The sequence below is a fragment of the Carlito syrichta genome, unplaced genomic scaffold (genome assembly GCF_000164805.1).
Source record: "Carlito syrichta isolate Samal-C Ts95f unplaced genomic scaffold, Tarsius_syrichta-2.0.1 Scaffold287649, whole genome shotgun sequence".
NCBI lineage: Eukaryota > Metazoa > Chordata > Mammalia > Primates > Tarsiidae > Carlito > Carlito syrichta.
This window is the reverse complement of record NW_007231745.1, coordinates 288,178-309,190: the sequence shown is the minus strand read 5'-3', so window position 1 is coordinate 309,190 and position 21,013 is coordinate 288,178. Positions and strand designations below refer to the sequence as shown.

The 21,013-nt window shown below is 50.5% G+C and overlaps 1 protein-coding gene across 2 annotated transcripts in view; it reads left to right on the top strand.

Moving 5' to 3' along the window:
* The window catches only part of HDAC4 (histone deacetylase 4), a 113,350-nt gene that overhangs the window by 52,128 nt on the left and 40,209 nt on the right, over positions 1-21,013 (top strand). For both annotated transcript variants that reach the window (XM_008052897.1, XM_008052896.1), the window contains exons 10-13: positions 1,546-1,679; positions 6,287-6,407; positions 14,426-14,472; positions 18,706-18,813. In XM_008052897.1, coding sequence (XP_008051088.1) covers positions 1,546-1,679; positions 6,287-6,407; positions 14,426-14,472; positions 18,706-18,813 — 410 coding nt within the window. The remainder of the gene's footprint in view (positions 1-1,545; positions 1,680-6,286; positions 6,408-14,425; positions 14,473-18,705; positions 18,814-21,013) is intronic.

Genomic DNA, 21,013 nt, shown 5'->3' with positions numbered 1-21,013 from the left:
CCTCAGCATACCCTCTTAGCTACACACTGTAGTGTACCTGATTGTCAGTTTCTGTATTTGTTGGGTCCTGTAAGGCTGCTCCTCTCTGCTGTTTTTTGTTTTGTTTTGATTGTTTTTTTTTTTACCAGAGATCTCCAGCACTGATTTGCTAGTACATCCAGAATTCCTTAAGTTCAGGGAACTGATTCCTGTTAGCACAATTCACAAGAGACCAGGCCGTAAAGTGTGGGAACTAACATATACCAAGAGCCAGTCATCTAACTGGGCCCTGCAGCAATAGGACCACCTTGAATCTCAGCTCACCTTTGATGGTGATGCTTCCTCCATTTCCAGTAACAGGAGTACAAGCGAGAGAGACACTTTCTCATGTCAACAGATAGAAGCACTGGAGTGGGGTCTGACTGGCACCAGAGCCCAGACTTTGCACCACTTGCCCAGATAAGCACGTGTTAGCCATCAGATGCCTCTCGCCAGTGACAGCCTGCCAAAGGTGTCTGTTCACCCAACCCAGCATTCCCCATGTTAAATCCTGGAAGGCTAGGTGTATGAGGCACACGGATGTCACAGCAGGGGTGCAGGGCAGCCCTCTTGCCAGATGTTACCAGGTCATCCTCATGGGACAAGACCTGGCAAGCAGAGGAGTTATGGAAGATCTGTGCCCTGAAGGGACCTTCAGTCCTTCCCTCCTACTTTCAGACTCATTTCAAGACAGGCCAGTACCTCCATCTTCATGGTGGCCCTACGTTCTGTGTCGTCCTGGTTGTGAAAGAGTGGCATCTAGAATTCTACTGGTCTGGGCACATTGCCCTTTTCCCCACAGCAGAGCCCTAGGCAGCTAGCCTGGTTGGTCCTGAGGTCAGCTGGGCCCACTCCTGTGGCTGTGCTGTCTGTGGGCCAGTCAGTGCTGGGCTCAGTCCTGGGCAAGCACGCTTCTGAACTCTACCCGCAGGCATAGGCTCACTTCAATAGACCCATGTGTGCATGTTTTATGTGCTTTCCCTCATGTGTCCCAGTTACTCTGAAAGTTTCTAAGGGCAGGACCTGAGTCTGGTGTTTCTGTGACTCTCAAGAACCTTGGACAGTTCTCAGTCCGCTAGAACTAAAGATTAGGTTGGTCTGTGACCAAGTGAACGTAGATTGTAGAGGCTTCTAAAAGTTGGCACAGTCCTCACACGCAGGGGACTCCTCCTGCAAGGGTCTACTCCCAGGCAGGCCGCCTTTTCACTTGTCTCTTCAACCTGCTGCAGGGGGCAGCCACACGCCTCCTGCCAGAGCCCTGGGGCAGTGCCAGGAGTGTGAGTATGGCCAGACCTCATCCACCTAGCCCCTGCTTTCCTCCACATCCCCTGGGCCTGGCCAGCTGAGGGCTTTTGGTAAACTTGGTATTTTCCTAAAGAGTCGTTCCAGCCTCCAACTCTGTCTAGGAAAGCAGTGGTTCTGCTCCCATGGGGCAGCCTTCTGGTGGGTGGTCAGTGCACCCGTGGTGGGCCTCAGGGTGGACCTCTGGGTAGGCCTCTGACCTTAGCCATCTCTGTCCTCTCCCAGGCCTGGTGTATGACACGCTGATGCTGAAGCACCAGTGTACTTGTGGGAACACCAACAGCCACCCCGAGCACGCCGGGAGGATCCAGAGCATCTGGTCCCGCCTGCAGGAGACCGGCCTCCGGGGCAAGTGTGAGGTAATGCTGGCAAGGGGTTGGGGCAGGGGCTTCCCTGTGGCTGGGACACTAGTGGAGGTGACCCTTGGGCATGCTTGATCCAAAGCATTGATTGTCAAGCTCTTTCTTGGGCAAGGGAGACCCAGCAGGTGGGGCTTCTGGGCTGGTCACCTGGAGGAGGGGCTTGTGAGCATTTCTCATGAGAATCGCCCATAGGGCTTGGCTCCTACCTAGAAACCCAAGGCTGTCTCCACAAAATACCTCATCGCCCTGAAGGAAGCTGCATGTCACCTCTGCCTGCACCCCTTTCTCACATCCTGCTTGTGCCTCTGACTGAATGTGTTCTTGCCGATGTTCATTGCCATCCCTGTTTGATTTCCGGTCACTGATCTCCACCACATCCCCCTTGGGCTGCCCAGGACGTATGGTCCGGAGTCCCACAGGGAAAATCAAATCAGGCCTGCTGACTTTTCATTAAAATAGCACTCTCTTATTTCACTATTTCGAAAAATTTCTCTGGGCACATGTGGAGAGCTTCCGGCCATGAGTCCCCCTCAGAATTTCAGAGCCTGCGAGGCTGTGCAGACTATGGAGCATGGGGTCGCCCATGGGGTCTGGTCAGGTTTGAACTCAGTTCCCCCAAACAGCACTGCAATCCCGTGTGCCCTGCTCAGTCACGTAAGGAGTTTTCAGGAATGCTGCACCTCTGGCTGGTCCTAGGTTTCCCTGGCTGCCTGGCAGTGGCAGTGGCCATACTTGCCTCTGGCAGGTAGGGCCAAGCCCCCACCAACAGGACTGGAATCCTGCCTCAAATCCCTTTGCAGCAGGCACCTAGGCCATAAGGCAGGAGGCTCAGCCGAGTGACATTTGAGGGCAGAGTGGGGCCAGCATGTCAGCAAGGCTGACCTGGTTTTTGACCTGGCCCTGGATTTGGGCTGTCATCAGGGCATCTGGAGCTCTCGAGGGGCAGAGGGTCTGGCCAGGCCCTGCTGATGGTGCAGGCATGGAGAGAATGGGTTCCAGCCTCTGGGAGTTGGTAGCCTCGGAAAGCCTCAGTTTCACTGTCTGTGGAGAGGGGCTAGCAGTGCCCACCTCCCAGGATTGCTCTAGGACCACAGTGCCCAGCCCACACAATGCTCACCATGGGAACCTGCTTTGTCTCCTGCCCCATGTCAGGAATCCCTTCAAACTAGAGACAGCACACAGGGTAAAAAAAAAAACCATCCACATCCAGCCCTACACCAGCCCTGGGCTCAAATGGTTGTGGCAGAGGCGAGTGAGTGCATGGTGAAGGTGGCACACCAGCCCTGCTGTGGGGCACAGAGCACCTCAAGACTCTTGGCTGAGTTACCCCAGAATTCTACTCCGCATATCCACCTGCTCCTTCTGAACCTGGGCTATTTAGAAATTTAAGTCAATCTGCATATCACCCCAGCGTCCTTTACCAGTTTTACTAGTAATACATAATTTTCAGGGGGAAGGAACTCCAAAGTCAGGCCCAGAGTCCTCCCTGTAAGCCCAGCCATCTGACATGCTTCAGGGATCAGTCAGGATGTCTGTGCCACTGGGGGGCAGCATTGCCCAGCAGACACTGTCTGCACTGCATCCCATCCAACCATAGACCCAGACCAGAAGCCCTGCTCCCCTTCCAGGGGCTGCCAAGGCATCCTGAACGTCCCCTTGACCTGCTTCCATATCCCTCTCCCATTTCTGCCAACCCTTCCCACAGGAGGGTCCACTCAGGCCAGCGGAACTCAGGTGGTTTCTCAGTCAGCAGAGCAAATACTATCAAGGGAAGAGTGAGAAAATGAAAATAGAGGGAGAGAGTAGAGATCACTGACACACTTCTGCCTTCCTTTAGTGCACTGGAGGGAGACAGGGTAGGCTGGGGGTGGAGGTGCCAGCTGGGTCTGGGCCAAGGACTGGCAGAGGGTCCTCAGACGTTGGGCCAGACAGGGTCACAGGGAGAGAAGAACTGGGGGAAGATGGGCAGCTCAGACACAGCTGCAGAGGCAGCCACACTGAGGCTAGTTCCCCAGACACAAGTGCCCCGTTCCCAAACATGGAGCAGCTCTGTACTGCAGCTAAACCTCCAGTTCAGAACCAGTCACGTGTTGCCTCTGCCCAAAGGAACATGGCATCACTCACCAGGCTTCTGGCACCAGGACTCCTGAGATGGCCCAGGGGAGAGGACACGGGTCATTAGAGAAGGTACCTAGCAGGAGAAGATGGGGCAGAGGGACCATGACTTCCCCGGGCCTTCTATCACAAGGAGGCCATAGTCAGACTGGAGCCCAGGCCTTGGTCAGCACCCTTCCTCTGGGTGCACGATGCGAGGGCCCTTCAGCGGGTGGTCTCCCTCCCACTGCTGCTGCGTGGGACTCAGAGTGGTGAGGGAGAATGGGAGAGGGCTGGGGGGTCTTTTCTGTGAGCTCACACCCTGTCCACACTGGGAGGCCAGGCCAACAAGACATGGAATCTGTTGCATCACTTGCCAGCCCCCAGGCATCTCTTGGGAAGCTGTGATAGACATATTCTATTTCAAGCAGCCAGGGATCCTCCCAGGAGCTGGAGCGACACTAGAAAGCCCTGAGCACGACCATGTTTGTGTGGTAGCCCTGCCTTCCCACGGGGACTTCACAGGGGTAGAGCAGCTCCTGCCTGTTTGTGTGCCCAGCTGAGTACCCTTCTGCCAGTGAGACATGGCTCAGGAAGGGGAAGAAGGGAGGGGTGGGCCCAGGGTCACATGCGACAGAGGCCACAGTAGGATTTTCATCCTGCCTCAAACCTATGGGTTTGCTGCTGCCAGGAGCTCCCTGTGTTTTATCCCAAGAATTAAAAGGGCAAGGTGTCAGAAATAATGAGATCCAAGTCCCAGCAAAGGAGGGAGGGGACAGTGCTCATGTACAGTCTAAGTGATCATAATATCACAAAACTCTTACTAGTTCAGTCTTGTGTCTTTTCTGTCTCCCTTCTACCTATTTGTAAGGATGGGGATTTTATACTTTTCTCATTTGGCTCATTCTTTCACTTTAATTTAGAAATTCTTCCTTTAGTCTAACTTAAAACCTCTCTTGCTGCAATTCAAGTTTCTATTTAACAGGATGGGGAGAGCACACTGGCTGCTGCAGCCTTGCCCTCTCTCACCTGAAGTCCATGCTGCATTACTTGTGTCTAGACACTACGGGACACAACTCCTGTGGTCCCCCAGAAGTATCTCCAGCACAGCCGTTCTGATGCATGTATCCAGGTGGATTTGGCCACACCTATATGTGCCAGCACCTACAAAAGAGCTTCAGGGTATCCTTAAAAATCCCTGCTGGCTCCCCAACTTTTACCCTGGGTATATGTCCCTCCCACCTGGCTTTCATGGACACTTGGCCTAGGTCCCAAAGTAGGATCAACACTACGTTGTGGGTGGGATCATAGACTCATTTTCCACATTGGAAGTAGAGTGATGTCTTTTCTTTCTTAGACAGAGTGATTTGATAGAGAAGAGCCTGATTTTGTGGACTTGTTGATAATGATCAGAAGGGAGCCCCCAGAGCAGACCTCCCCTGCCCAGGGAAGCTGTCCTATGGGAGCCTCTGTCCCATAGGTGGGGGCTGAACTCTGCTAGGCCTACCCCTTCCTTCTCTGCCCTGCACTAAGACTCCTAGGCACAGCATCATGCAGAATGGCTGCATGTCTTGACTCCTAGTGGCCTGAGCAGCCTCAGGCACTGGACTCAGGTAAGAAGCTCTTGGGCATTCCTTGCTACAGGTCTCAAGCACAAGTATAGACACTGAGACTTGATGGGGGTCAGCACATGCTGGGGCCAGGCAGGTCAGAAGGGGAAAGCTAGATCACTTTCCTGCCTGGAGAAAACAGGTGACAGCCACAACTGTGGCCACCTGAGTAGTGTCAGACTTGTCCTGTGTCAGCTTAAGCCCTCAGAAAGCCATTTCCATGTGAAATGTTAACTTAGACCTCGTGTCAAGGCTAATCCACCAGCCTTTTAAAAGGTTGATAAATGTAACCCAGCTTTTCTGTTAATTTCTGGGGAAAATCTGAAAATAACCTAGGTACCTTGATCCAAGGAGTTTCCAGACCCCAGGAAAGGCAGGACACCCAGATAGCCATTGAAGGCAGACCCCAGGCCTCCCTCAGCTCACCAGCCTGACAGTTGGTGAGGAAGGAGGCTTCATCCTGAGGCACCAGATATCAGGGGAGACCGGGTTCCAGTTTCCCTTGAATGTGATGTAAGTGCACACACTCCTCCTGCCTCTGGCAGTTCACCTCTATTTTAAGACCAGACCCTGGCAGTTGGGAAGCAAAGTAATAATTTGATGCCAAATCATTTGCGTGACAGTGAAGGGTAACGCACTGAAGACTGGAATTACCTTTTTAAATATTTTTTCAAAGCTATAATTAAGTGTAAGCCCGTTAAAATATTTCTTAAATATTTTTAAATATTGTATTGGGTGAGTTACTTTTTATTTTGCAGAAGTAAAATTGTTTTGTGTTTGTTCTTGTAGCAAATTAAGTTTCCTTTTGAGTGATAGTTGTAGTCTGAGTGACTGTCTGTTGAAACAGAAACGCAGCTCCCACAGGTAATATGAGTGTCCTCTCACGTTCTGTCCCCACAGTGCATCCGCGGACGGAAGGCCACTCTAGAGGAGTTGCAGACGGTGCATTCAGAAGCTCACACGCTCCTCTATGGCACAAACCCCCTCAACAGGCAGAAACTGGACAGTAAGAAACTTCTAGGTATTTCAAGACCTTCCTTACCTCCCATATTGAGTTTGAAGTCACCCAAGGTTATGTCTCCAGCCCTCAGCACCCTGCGGCTGGAGCGGCTGCAGGCATCACTCACCAGGTTATAAGGTAAAGGGCCTGGAAGGGAAATTCTCACCCTCACTTCACCAACTGCTAGTTTCCGGTGAAAGTGCCGTGCAACAAGTGTGTTTATGTAGAAAATGGACTGAGAACCACTAATTTAGAAAAATCTTGAGTCACAGAATTTAGATTTTAGAAGCTGATCAGAGATACTGTCAGCATGCTGCCTAGCCCTCGCTCTGCAGGAAGCCTGGAGTCGTGTTTTGAGCTCTGCTTTAAGACTGTCAGGGTCCTGGCACAGTGTAATCCCAGTGCTCTGAGAGGCCAAGGCAAAAAGATTGCTTGAGCCCAGAAGCTGAGAAGTTCGAGGCTACAGTGAGCTATGATCATGTAGCTGCACTCTAGCCTGGGTGATGAAGCGAGACCCTGACTCAAAAAGCAAGAAATCCAGGGCAAAATCACCAAGAGACCTAGAAAGTGTTCACAGGCCCAGCCATGGCTACCCTGGGTACCTGAGCTTCAGCTTCAGGGTGAAAGGCCATTGGTGTCGGCTCTGGCAGACAGTCCCTGCATGAGTAGGTGGGTACAGGGCAGGTGTTGACCTCATAGAAAAAACTTTCTAATGGGCATCTCCTGCCTTGAGGATGGTGAGAGCTTTTCAGAGGGGACCTTCAGCAGAGTTGGGTGAGCTCTTCACAGACTCCACTGGCCTCAGGGCTCTCTTTGTTCCTAGATGATATCCTTCCTACCTCCCAGCTACCTGAACCAGGACAGTCACTGACCACTGGTTTCCTTCCCCAACTTGCCTGTGCCTTATAGGGAAAGAAGCTCACAGCAGCTCTTCCCTGAGCATGAGCCAAAGGAGGCAAGCCAGAGAGTGGGGAGTCATGGATGCTGGAGTCGTGGGGCAAGGAAGGGCAAGCTGTGCTTGCCTGGTTTCCTGTGTTTCATGTGGATGTGGCTGAAGGTCTCCTATGCCAGGCCTTCACCAAGCAGGGCGAACCGCATAGGGTCTCACACCTCAAGGCCTTTGTGCACTCAGGCATTCACTTACTCATTCACTCATTCACCCGCTCTTTCTCTCATTCATCCAGTCATTCATCTACTTACCCACTCATTCATTTATCCACTCCCCTACTCACCCACTCACTCATTCATCCACGAACCCACTCATTCGCTCATCTATCTAATTACCTACTCACCCACTCACTCACCCATTCATCTGCTCACCCACTCACTCATTCATCCATTCACTCACTCACATACTCACTCATTCATCCACTCACTTATTTATCTACTCAGTAACTCATTCATTCACTCACCTACTCACTCACTCAACCACTCATTCATCCATTCATTCACTTATTCATCTACTCATTCACTCATTCATTTCCTCATTTACTCACCCACCCATTTACTCACTCACTGAGGGTGTCTTCTCACCCTATTAGTACCAACAGGATAGAAGTGGCCGCTGCCCTTGGAGAGTGTGGAGCTAGTAGGGCCATGAGGACACAGGTGGGCTCTGACCTCAGGTGTCTGGTCATGCTCTGTCTTCATCTGTTTTTGTTGCTTTATAAAGTAATACTTAAGGCTGGGTAATTTGTAAAGAGGTTTATTTGGCTCAGAGCAAAAATTCATTACCAGGAGGACAACACAAGCCATTTGTAAGAGATCTGCCTCCATGACTCAAATGCTTTCCACTAGGCTTCACTCCAACACTGGGATCAAATTTCAGCATGAAATGTGGAGGGGGCAGATATCTAAACTGTATCGTGCTGCTTCCTGGCCCCCCTCTGTCCCTGTGGCATCAGGACTTCCCTCAAACTTGGAAAGACAGGAAAAGAGTCAACAACTGCAGGACATTGGAGCCTGGGAAGAGGGGGACAGAAATGCTGATTTGGCACATTCAAGAATGTGAACACCCAAACCAGTCCTGGGGATGAGTGCCAGCAGTTCCCACAGACCCCAACAGCTCAGGGACAGCAATTGAGCACAGGGAGAGGAACTCAGACGAGCCCTGGGCAAAGCTGGTGGAGAAGTCTCTGGGCCCCACATACGGGGCCCTGCCTCCATGATCCTGCCCAGCTGCTTCCTTGCCACTTCTCCAGGAGGAGGGATGTGGGTCCAGATCTGAGCATGGGCATCATGCCCACTCCTACCACCCCTTTCCTGCTGGGCTCCCAGCATGCTGAGTTTATCCCTCCAGGCAGAAGACAGGAGACCCCTCTGCAGGGACTTGACCAGCCGAAAAGAAACTGACACTGGGGTTCTCCAACAAATAGTCCCTGAGGTCCCTGATATTAGCATTAGCAGTTCATATGCCCCAGCTTCCAACAGCAGCGAGCACCTCACTCCTAGAAGCAGATGACTGAGGACTATCAGGACCTGAGGAAAGCACTTGACAGGAAAGTGGAGATGGAAGCAAAGCCAGGGAAGCAGCTCAGGGGCAGAAAACAGAGGGACTGGAAAACCCATGCTGCCGTTAACTTCCTCAAAGAGAGAAGACTCTACATCCGTGTAACATGAACACGTGTAATGGGAAGGGGAAAGGCACAGAACATTCAGAGAAGACAAAGGTTAGAAATGTGAGCACAGAAATAGGAAATCCTCGAGCTGGAAGATAAGCTGAGGCGATCTCCCAGGAAATGGAGCAGAAAAATGACAGAGCTGGAAAACTGGGAAATACGAGAAGGAGAATAAGAAAATCAAAGACCATTCCTGGTGTGCAACATTCCCAGGGAAAGCAGAGGCAGGAGGAAGGCAACTGTGGAGGAACTCAGAAGGTCCCAGACCAAAGGCCATGAGTTGCTAGGCTGCAAGGACCCACCGAGGGGTGAAGGACCCTTCCCAGGAAGCACCAACAGAGTCTCAGAGTGGAGGGACAGAGATAAGATGCTGGGGCTCCAGAGAGAACCAGGGTGACCTTGCGTTTCTTGGGGCTCTGAGGGAACTTCCCTCCATGCTAAAGCATTTACCCTACCAAGCTGCAGGCAAGCAGGAGGCATTTCAGATGTGTGAAGTCCCAGGAATTTCACCTTTCAGGCTTACTTCCTCAGGAAGCTGCTGAGGACATGCTCCGCCAAAGCTAAAGAAAACTGGGAGGCTGCCACGGGCCCTGGGACAGAGACCCTTCACAGAGGCTGGATCCCGCATAAAAACAGCTAGGCCAGCCCAGAGCAGTATGACTGAGAGCAGCCTGGGGGGCTGTCACCCCTGAGATACCACAGGCTGTTGGCCCAGGCTGGGAATCACAGGTCTGTCCCAGATTCTCAGGCTTTTACTTGTCTAGGCCAGGTCATTCTGCTCCTACCTCCAGACCCTTTTGCCTGGTCTTCATACATTCAAGTCCCTAAGTTGGCTCACTCCACGGGTAGAGGAGTCACAGGGGGGCTCAGAAGGAAATGCTGGGCCACAAGCCTTCCAGGCATTCTGGCCACGATGAGTCATACTCCCCAAGATAGATTCAGAAGTTGTTGGCTAAGTGTGGCCCAAGATGCTCCCCTCAGCCTGTCTGCTCCTGGAAGCTGTCACCTCACAAAGGCACTGCTTTTGTCTTTGTCCATGCAGTGAGGTTTGTTCTTGCTTTTCAACTCAGTTTTCCAAAGCTTAGCCACCATGTTTTAGGGTACACACCTAGGAGGTGAAACCATCAGAAGTTTGGGGATGCCTGGCCAGAAGCAGGAGGGGTTCTGGGGACTGGGCCGCCGGGCTGTCTTCCTCAATCACAAGCTGCTTTATGATGCAGGCTGTGTGTGTATGCCGTGTAGGTTCTTCAGTGTGTAGGCTATCTCCTGTATTCCAAAAAGACAGCTGTGTACTTAGAAATGTGGGTGCCGAGACTCCTTACCCTAGCAGTTGTAGAGTGGGACCAGGGGAGAGGACAGAGCCAGGAAGTCTGAGATGGCCCATGGAGGCTCTGAAGCATCTGTCTTCAAGGAAGGGTGTGATCCTGGGGGAACAGGTGGCTCATGGGATCCTAGAGGCAGGGGACATGGTGTAGGGGGAGTCGCAGATTCAAGCAGAGCACATGGAGTAACAGGAGAGGGAGGCAGAGTGCATCGACTGGAGCCAGAAGAAGGGAGCTTTAAAAAACAAGGATGGTATGGATGATGGAAGAGAGCAGGCAGCACTGCATCCAGGAGCTGGGCGAGCAAGGGCTGTGCAGAGGCACCCAGGCCTAAGTTCCCATCCCTCAGGATTCTCCAGGTCCTTGCCAGAAAATGTCACTGTCATGTGGCACTTTGGCTGTCTGGCATGTTCTCCAGCACAGCAGAAGATGCCTGTGTGTCCCACCAGGAAACAAGACCGGTGCTGCCACAATAGGGACTTCATCAGGCCTAAGGAGTTGCTGGGTGACCTCAAGTCAAAGGGTGTCAGGCTCCCTCCTGAACTTGTGTGTAGCTTTACCTACCCATCTTTATCTCCTTCTAGGAGAAGAGATGCTCTGCTCTGCTCAGTCGGTCCTGACACTTGGTTGTCCATCTTCAAAGGGCCAGTTGTCAGTCTACCCATTATCCACTCAGTCTTCTAAACCTGTGGGATTCAGCAGGATAGAGGATGGTTTCCATGTTCAAGGGGAATATGAACTTACCTCTACTAGCAGGAGGATGTCCCAGGTTTTAAGCTAGTTTCAAACTAGGTTTAAGACAGATTACCAAAATCAAAAAGGAAATTGGACATGTGGTATCCTTGGGGAAAGATCAATCATGGGTATGCCATGAACTTGGAGCTCTCTTACCCATGGATTGCTGGTTGCCTGATGGGTCTTGGGCCTCACTTCATGGCCAACACTGGGACCTTGAAGATCCCTCTCTGGCTTTTGGTTTCTCTGTTGAAATATTTTTCTGCCATCATCATACCCCATCTCTCCCCTGTAGGCAACCATTTAATGTATTTAGTGTTTATTTTGTTGACCAAGTATATTATGACAAAACGTGTATTTAATTTACATCAGAGACATTAGAAATCATTTTATTATTTCCTTGTCCTTCCTGCTAGGCTTTGCGTTTTAAAATCTATTCACATTACAACAAGGATACCTAATCCATCCTTCTCCTACTAGAGATCGATTTTTAAATTTCTGATGATTGTCCTAACCAAGAATCTAACTCCAATATCATCAGATTAAGTATTTCAGACATTGTAATAGCTGGTGATTATCTCAAATTTTGTTAACATAACTCTAATTGGTGTTTAAACACTACTGTGTGATTTCCCTTCCTCTTTTAATTGAACCCACAAATTTCTAAGCCAACTGCAAAAGCTTCTTTGTAGTTCCTTACTGATGTGGTGAAGTGCCACACATAGGAGCTCTGAAGTAGCTCAAGGACAATGAGACAAGCTGGCCAGCTTCTGCCTTGATGTTACCGGAAGTCACGGTGCTCATCTATAGCGGCTGACATAGTGCTACATGGATAGGAAACCTGGTCTGGAGCTGGGTCCCGAAGAGCAAGTCCCAGTGCTGCTCAGGGGAGGGGTAATACCACAGGAAGATGGCTCAGCCCAGCAAGCACATCTCCCTGCTGAGGAGCAGTGATCAGAGAACAATCAGCATCTTTCTCATCCCCAACCCAGGCATGGGATGCCTGCTTGCCAACCACTGTGGACAAGTAGGCATGGTTGTTAATGGGTACCAGGCCCCATCACTAGGCCGGAAGTTGTGGCCTGGTCTAGGTGACTGTGGCCCCAAACCACAGCAGGTCAGGGATGGGCCTGGGCTCCTGGAGCAGAGACTCAGCTGACAGTGGACACCCCTGGCTGCCACTGACCTTCTGAGGACTCTGTTACCAAAACAGCTTCCCCATAACTCCATACCCTACTGTCTACCCCAGTGTGAGCTTTGTGTGTTTGTATACACACGGCAGACCTTTTTTTATCGCTTCAGTCTCTGCTTGCTGGAAAATGAGCAAAGTCAAAGTATTCAGAGGATATATGGTTTCAGCGTAGGCGTGGTTGGCTATAATTTCAGAAAGAGAAGTTCAGTCTCTTCCAGAGCCCTTGACACGACTTCCCACACACATGTGTCTGAATTTATATGCATGCAAGTACTTGCATTTGGAAGAACAAGCTCTTTAAGTCCACAGCATTATTTCTGTGTGTCGGAGTAGTTAGTGCTATATGAAGATCTGCGGGAAGGGGAGGCTGTTACCCTCAACGGGCTTGAGAACCAGGACTGCGTGGCTGAGGCTGACCCACGGGTCTACGCTACAGACCCTGTTGGCTCAGTACCTCATGTGGTTGGAGCTGGAAGCAGGGACGCATCAAGCACAGACCTGCCCTCAGGAACCAGGCCATCATGGGGATGCAGCACAGGCTCTTGCTGAAACAGGCCAGCCACTCCCAGCACAAAGGAGTTTTCCCAGAAATCAGAACACTGCAGTGTCCCAGCAGGCACCTGCACCCCTCAGCTGGCCAGTTTCTCCCATCAACTGAGAATCACATTTACTTTTTCCTAAAGTGACCTGGGGCCCTTGAGCCCCTTCTGGAAAGCAGTTGTAGGTGCCATGTACCACCCTCCTGCCCTGCATCCACTGGCATGGCAATCCCCCAGCATCGGGATATTGACACAGTCATTTTGCAGCACAGGGAGAGTCCCAGCCTCTAGCCTCATTGCAGATCCTGCAGCCTCCACAGAGTGGGAAGGGCTGGTCAGCTCTGTGTGCCGTGCCTTTCGCTCGGAGCCTGGCTGGGGTCTGTGGATTAAAGCAAGCCATGGTTTAAAACAAGCATGTCTGATGAGCTTCTCCTCTGTGCTGGCTTTTCTCCTGGAGCCTTGATGCCATCACAGTTACTCTTTATGCTATGTTCTACCCTGAGGACATACCCTTCTCACTCACACTGAGGTAACTCAGCTGGCGAGCCTTCCCTGCAGGAGGCGGCCCAGGCTCTGACTAATCCCTCAAGACCGGCTTTCTTCCAAACAGCCAGTGCAGAGAGGGTGATCTGTGAGTGTGTAGATCAGGAGTAGCAGGTGGTGGGAGAGGAGCCTCACGGTGGTGGGCACAACCCTGCCAAGGCCAGAAAGTAGAGTTCTGAGCAAGGATGGAACCCACTAGATGGAGCAAGTCTCCCCAAAGCGTGTAAAATACCTCTGCACAGATCTAGCCCAGGAAGGTGTGGGCAGCCCAGGGCAGCAGCCAGGATAGTGGCCCCCAGTGCTCATTGAGGGGGAGGGGTCTCTCGGCCTTTGAAACAGGCAGATTTTAAGCTGGTCGCCTACATTCCACCAGTGCTGGACTCAGACAGGAAAAAGACAGTCCCCATACTGGGATTGTCTTAATCACTGGATCAGGCATGAGCACTATGGGATTGGGTGATAGAGGACCTCATGGGCTCAGGCATCCCTGGGACGAGACCTGGACGAGCAGCCACAAAGGTCTTTGGTTTCTTAGCAGTGCTTGATCTAAGTGTATAGAAGGGGAGGAGGAGGCTGTTGTCATTCACATCCTTCAGTGTCTAAGAGGCCTCACTCTGGTGTCTAATTCTAGGCCCCTTTCCTTGTGTATAGCTGGAGGGGCTGCTGGGCAAGTGTCAGAACTCACTGAGGAGCTGGCTATCTTGGAGCAGGGTGTGCTGTAGACACAGCCCCTCAGGAGCACAGGTTGCCCAGGCATGACCCGTGAGCACTGGCTGGAGGCAAACGCCCACCAAGGGTACTTGGTATCTCCCTCAGCCCCCTGAGTAGTTGGATAGTGCCATGAGAATGTGAAGTGGCCCAGTTCAGCCCTTGCAGAGAGCCAGGTGCCTCTGCCAGTCAGACACCAACCCTGCAGCAGGACTACCTGGTGACCTGTGGTGAGCAGTTGTCTTGAGCCCAGTGTGTGGAGTGTCATGCATGTCCCCCAAATGCCAACATACAGATGAAGACCCCACATGCTCCCAGAGCCCATCTTAGCTCCAGCTCACCGTGCACCCCGGCCTCTCTGACCCTCTCCTTCTCCCCACAGGCTCACTAACCTCGGTGTTTGTCAGACTTCCTTGTGGTGGTGTTGGGGTAAGTATTTCTTTAATGTGTAAATAATGTCCTGTTTCTTCTCGAGTCCCAGTGGTCACAAAAATCGCAGCCTTGCTTTCCTCAGAGTAGATAATTGCTGCCAGGTGTTTTCCATATACAGGGTCTGTCAGGCGGGGGCTGCCCATATGTAGCTTCAAAGGCCCTGTGCACCGTGAGCATTTTGATCACTGGACTTGGGCACCTTTCTCTGGAGAAGGTTGTCTGGTACAGGCAGCTCAGGCTCTGGTGGGCTGTGGCTCTCGCTTTAAGAAACAAGATCCCGTGTGTGGATGGGCATGTCATCTCCCCCTAAGTCTACAGCAATAATCTCATTTCCATTCAGGTCACGAATACAACATTTGGTAGGATGTGTGTGTGCTTCTTCCATATCCAATTTCCAACCCGGGTGAAGCCACGGGTGAAGCTCTCAATGAGGTGACTGATACATGAGGGCCATATGGGGTCCAGTAAAGCTGCTTCCTGGGCCATACTGGCTTCTTTTATACAAGCAGATGATGACGGACTGGCCTGAGCACATGAATTTCCACAGACTTTCCAGTCTGGGCATCTGCTTGTCCATCTGCACAGGAAGGGTCAGGTCTTGACAGTCAAACCTCTCAGTAACAGAAAGTTCTCCCTGGTTCCATCCTCTGATGTAGCATGAGTCAGGGCAGCCACAGAGAGATGCATTTGGAGGTGAGGCCTGTCTGCTGGCCATCACAGTTTTGTAGCACCACGGAACCCCACAGGCGGTCTCAGGTGAGGAAGACAAGGCCCAGTGGACAGCAAGGGCCACTGAGGAGCGAGTGTGTAATCACATTGCAGGGTGAAGCTTGAGGTCTGGATTCTGTTATGGAAATGAAACAAAATTGTTTTCTTCCTGAGTTTTTACAAAAATCACTGCTTTGAAAATTATCCCGTCAGAAAAAGAATAAACGGCATTTACTCATACCACCACCAAGCTCTCCTAGAGTTATTTTATTTTGTATTGTAAATAGGCTGCAATCTCTTAATTCAGGGCAAATTTTTGGCCAGGCTTGAAAAGATTTGGATCTGCACTACCCGCAGCCAGCACGCCTATTCAAGGCAGAATTTCTAGTTTGCAAATGAAAACTACATGCACACTCAAACCTGGGGGGAAGCACCCAGCAACCCCTCCCAAGTGTTAATCCAGATATGGGGTGGAGCAGGCTGACCAGAGCTGCACCCTCACATAATCTGGGCACAAAGTGCACTCGTGCAAGATACTCATGGAAAAACTCACCAAGTGGCCCTGGGTAGAGAGAGGTACAGTATGAGCCATGGATGTCCTTAGGTTCTAGTCTCATCCTGTTGTTTTCCATAATGACCTCTAACAAGGGGTCACAGACAGGAGGGCTACGCTGTCCCCTGCCCTGACTTTGAGGTAGACTAGCTGTCCGTGGGACAGATGCAGCCTTCCCGTGGTGCCTCAGGATTTCCTTCCAGAGCCAGGGGCCAGTCCCTTGGGGTATTAGGAGGAGCTAAGTAGCCCCGGGAGCCAAAGCATGGGTGGATATGAGATGCTCTTCTCAGAGGATGGTCAAGCAGGTAGAAAGAAGCCACCTTCCTTTCCTGAAAGCAGGTCCAAGTTAGCATTAAAGTTGTACACTGGTACTTTCAACGTTTAAAATGCATCTTTTTTTTAACTATGGTAAATAGTAGTTTTGACCTTTTTTTTCAAACAAAATGAAACTTCTGCTTTGTTTCTTTCCTGATTGTCCACAGGCTTTGAGTTAGTAAGGAGTTGGTGTCCTTGAATTCTCCTGCTAAACCTGGCCCAGCTGGATGTCCCCCTGCCCTGATGCCTGACCCTGGGGCTGCTCAGAGGCTTCTGAATGGTGGCAGCTTCCCCGGTGTTGCTGCCCGCTCTCTTTGCCCATTTTCATTCTCCATGAGATTCTTTCTTCACCCTTTCCCTCCACCACCATTTGCTCTTTCATGAGCTAGTGATTATCACTGTCCTGCCCTATACTGGGCCATCATCCAGCAGTGCTGCAGCCTGGGCCAAGCTCCCTCACCCTGAGCCTTGTGCTTCTGAAACTCCAGCTGGTCCATGGAGCTAGTGGCCAGCAGCTAGGGACCATGAGCCCTGAAGCTGCAGAAGGGGCCTGTCAGGTTCTCTGGGAACAGTGGCAGCCTGGGATCCTGCAGTAGGCCTGGGGGGTTGTTTCTCATTCTGGGCAGAATGTTCCAGGAGCTTCTGAACCCAAGGGTTACACAGGAGGGAGTATGGCTGGGCCTCCAGACACAGGCACCCTGGTGCACTGACCAGCCCCTTGGTGCCCCAGTGAACAAAAGACCAAGAAAGACCTTCAATACAGATGCCTTCTGGTTTCCCTTCCTTGCAGTGTTGACTGGGTCCTAAAACCTAGCTCATTGCATCTTAAAGGGAAATCATCTCTGCTGCTTTTGGCCAAACTGCCTTACCCACAGGTGCAGCCTCTAGGTCTGGCCCATACAGTACATTGCCACCCCAGAGGGCACAGGGCAGTTGGTGAGATATTTCCCTGCCTGGCTCTCACCCCTGGGCCGTCACCTTTGATTTTAATGAACCAATTCTCTAGCTGAAGTAACTAGCCCAGAATAGTCCTACTTGTGTGGCTGCTTCAATGAATAACAACATAGCACTATTTAGAATAGAGCCATTCTTTACAAGCTGAATATTAATGCTTTGGAGAACAGGCAAAGTGGAAAGCGTTCTTTTGACATTTGGAAACTATTTAAGAGCAAAGAGGTTTGGTCATTGAAAAGAATAACCATCGTGGAATACGCTCTTCAGGAAATGTCTTCAGCCCCTTGAAAATGCATTTGAAATCACCTTGCTTTGAAGATAAGCTTTGAGACTGCCTGGGAGGAAATCCATCCCTCCCCAGGTAATGAGCAATGTCTGTCAAGTGGTATGTGGGCCTCCCACTGGGTAGGAGCCACGTGGTCCCGGCAGGCCTGGACCAGGGTAGAGGAGAGAAGGGGAGAAGAGGGCCAGGCATAGGTTGACTCCAGCTCAGGAGTCCCAAAGCGCTTAGTGCTCAGAAGAGGTCAGCTTGAGAAGGAGGGGTCTTCTGTCGATCTGCAAACCTCGTGTTCAGGCTGAGTAAGCTTGTTGGGCACAGCCTACCCAGGACCTTTACTGGCTAGGCATGTCCAAGTCCCAAGTGTGCCCTCCTGAGGAGCACGGTTGCCCCAATGTCTTGTGGCAAGGAAACACTTGGGGATGACTACCTAGATACCTGGGAGCTGTGTGCTTCATTGTAGCCCTCTGAGGTTCCCACAGGAGACTTCTCTTCACAGAGCCATCTCTGTGTCCTCATTCTCTACCATGTTATCTGGGGCGTTAGTAAAAATTTCTAATGTACTCAAATAAGTAAATGAACCAGCACACAACGGAAAGTGTTTGATGTGTTTGTATGAAGCACATTTTCTGTTTGAAGTGGACACAGCTAACAGGCTGACTTGCTGTCACCTAGACAAAACTGTCTGCCCACCCTAGGCATGGGGCAGGGTGAGTCTCCCTCCACCCCACGCTTCCAGTCCTGTTGAACCACTCTTGTCCATATTTGGAGGTTACAATTAAGTTCAACGTGAGATAGAATAATAATTTAGAGAGACCACTGATCCTGATTCCTCACTCATTTCATTTTGCTTGTTGTTAGTGCAGGTTGAGCAGCCCTTATCCAAAATGCTTGGGACCAGGAAGTATTTCAGATTTTGTATTTTTTTCAGATTTTGGAATATCTGTGGTGTACTTACCAGTTCAACATCCCCAATCTAAAACTCCAAAATGCAGAATGCTCCAGTGAGCAAGCTGGATGCTCAAAAAGTTTCTGATTTTGTAGCATTTTGGATTAGAGGTACTCAACCTGAAGAACTTCCATAACTGCAGTTGCTGTTTTAAAAAAAAGGAGATAGGTAACCTTGGCGCCATTACTTTTGGTTCCAGATATATTGGAGCAATTGAGAGAAGAAAGGACATTTAGAATGGATAAAAACACATGTCATATTTCTGGTACATTCACTTGTATGTTCCTGTTTAGTGCTTTTTGGCATATCTTGAAATCTGCCTGAATGGGGCTGGGGCTGCCCTGGCTCCAGTAGGTTCTGTGGTTTTGAGGCAGAGTCCTCAAACTTTTAGAGCTCATGGAGCCCATGGCTGCATGGGATGGTGGTGATGGCGACCAAGGGCATCAGTCTCACTGCAGAGCATTGTTTCCACAGGTGGACAGTGACACCATATGGAACGAGGTGCATTCATCAGGAGCGGCCCGCTTGGCCGTGGGCTGCGTGGTGGAGCTGGTCTTCAAGGTGGCCACAGGGGAGCTGAAGGTCAGTCGGGGCCTGGGCAGCAATGGGCTTCTGAAAGGAGACCTGCGGCAGATTTCCAGCCACAGGGAGGGACAGCCCACTGCATCTCCCCCCAGTCATGTGTGAAGGCGACTGTGACAGGGAATCATGGACCCTACTCTGCAGCACAGCCTCACTGTTGAATCGAAGGCACATTTCTCACACTCGTGGCAGCACATATATAGTAGGGATTCTCAAAGATTTAGATGTTTATACTCCTCAAGAGTATAAAGGTTACCATGTTGAGGAACGCAAAGAGTTTTTGTTTACTTGAGTTATATCAACAATGTTGTATTGACCATATTAGAGATTAAAACTGAGAAATGTTTAAAATATGTATTAATTTACAAATAACCGTAATGTCTGGCTCAGTAGATGGCAGCTGGGGTTTCACATCTGCTCGCATCAGTCTGTTGCGACATGTTGAAATGTACTAAGAAATCCTGGCCTCACATAGACACACAGTTGGAAAAGTCTTTTTAATTGCCTTCTCAAATAATTGTGCATATTCTTCTTGAAGACTGCGCCAACATTCCGCAAGTGGTAGTGTCTTGGAGATAAGCCACACCATGGAATCTGAAACCCGCCTTGCAAGGTCGAATTGATCTTTCACTCATGGGTGATCTTGAAGCACTGTATGCAGATCATTTGGAAACTTAGGCTCACTGAGTGATGTAGATCTTCTGAGTTATGTAGGTCTTCTGAATCCTGACACATTATACGATAGCAAAGCAGTCATTCATATCACCCCCCCATCTTACAAGAAAAGTCTTGTAAGTACCCAAAGAGCTGTCAGGCTCACAGAGGCAGATACATGTTTTCCAAACTTGTAATGTAATAATATTCACTTGAAAGTTCAGATTTTGTCACTGGCAACCACTGTCTGTTGCTTTCCTATGACAGACTTACTTTTTGTCTGTTTTTGAGCACTGTCCTAGGTTTACCCAGGTTGGAATGACTTGTCTGTTTGTGTATCCATCTTGCAAGAAGCCCTGGTATCTGTGCGCACAGGCACCAGTGCAGCTCACACTGCAAATGCCACGCAGTCATTATCCCTGGAGATGGAGCTCACCCTTGCTTGTCTCACACATCCTTCCCGTCTCTACTCGGGTTGTAAAAAGGACATGTGTTTGAGAGTGGAGAGTTAATAAAATGTGCAGAAACTGCTTCACCAAGAACATTTGCCCCACAAATGTGTGATAGTGACGCAGTGAGGGCTGGGTCCTCCTTGCTCACCAGGCTCCTGCATGGCATCCATTCCGTGTGAAGTAGTCTACCCCCGTGCTTCAGCACTGATGGTGCCATTGTCAACACATGAAGAAGGTAAATAGAGCCTTAAGATTCTTTCAAAAACAGACCCCCCCAGAGAGGGTCACAGGAGCCCTGGGGTTTGCATGCTTCACTTTGAGAACCACTATCGTGTAGATGGGTAGAAACAGGTTGATGATTTTTGCAACGTTGAGTGTATTAAAGGGTGGGATCACCTGTGTGAGTTTGCCTCTCGACCTCACTTACCACCCTTGTCCCTTCCTGAGCCTTGTCCCTGTGCCCAACCAGCTTATCCCTCCCATGGTGCAGCTATTCATGATTGGCCCTTTGGAGGATGTTACAGACTTTGACATGATTTCCTGATGCTGGTGAGACTAAGAGATGCCCTTTGAAACCATTTTAATTGCAGCAGCTACAAAACAGTTTGCAGATCGTTTTTTAACACATAAGTGACAGGGCAGGGGGAGCATGCAGCTCTGATGTGGCCTCTGGAATATTTTCAGTGTTAGTGGTGGTGCTTGTTTCATGTGTTGCCTACTTGCCCAATGCACTGGGACAGAGACGGGCACATTGAGGCCAAACTGGGCAGGAAGTCTCTGCCCCGCCACTAAAGGCCTGAGGAGAGCACCTCATGTTTTCTCTGCACTTAGGCCTCTACCAAGTTGCTTCCTGGTGGGTCCTGGTTAGGAGAAAAGAGGGGCCAAGAGCACCCCTTTCACATTGCCCAGATCCCCAGACTGAGAGCATCAGGCCCTGCCACAGACTGCTGACTTAGTGACTGAGTTTTACTGGGAATCTCGGGTATCCAACAGACCTCTTTATGAGAAGAGATCCAGGCTTTTGGGAAAGGTTCCCAGCATCCCTTTGTCCTTCCCTCATCTGTGTGGCCAGACTGCAGTGAGAAACTGTGTCC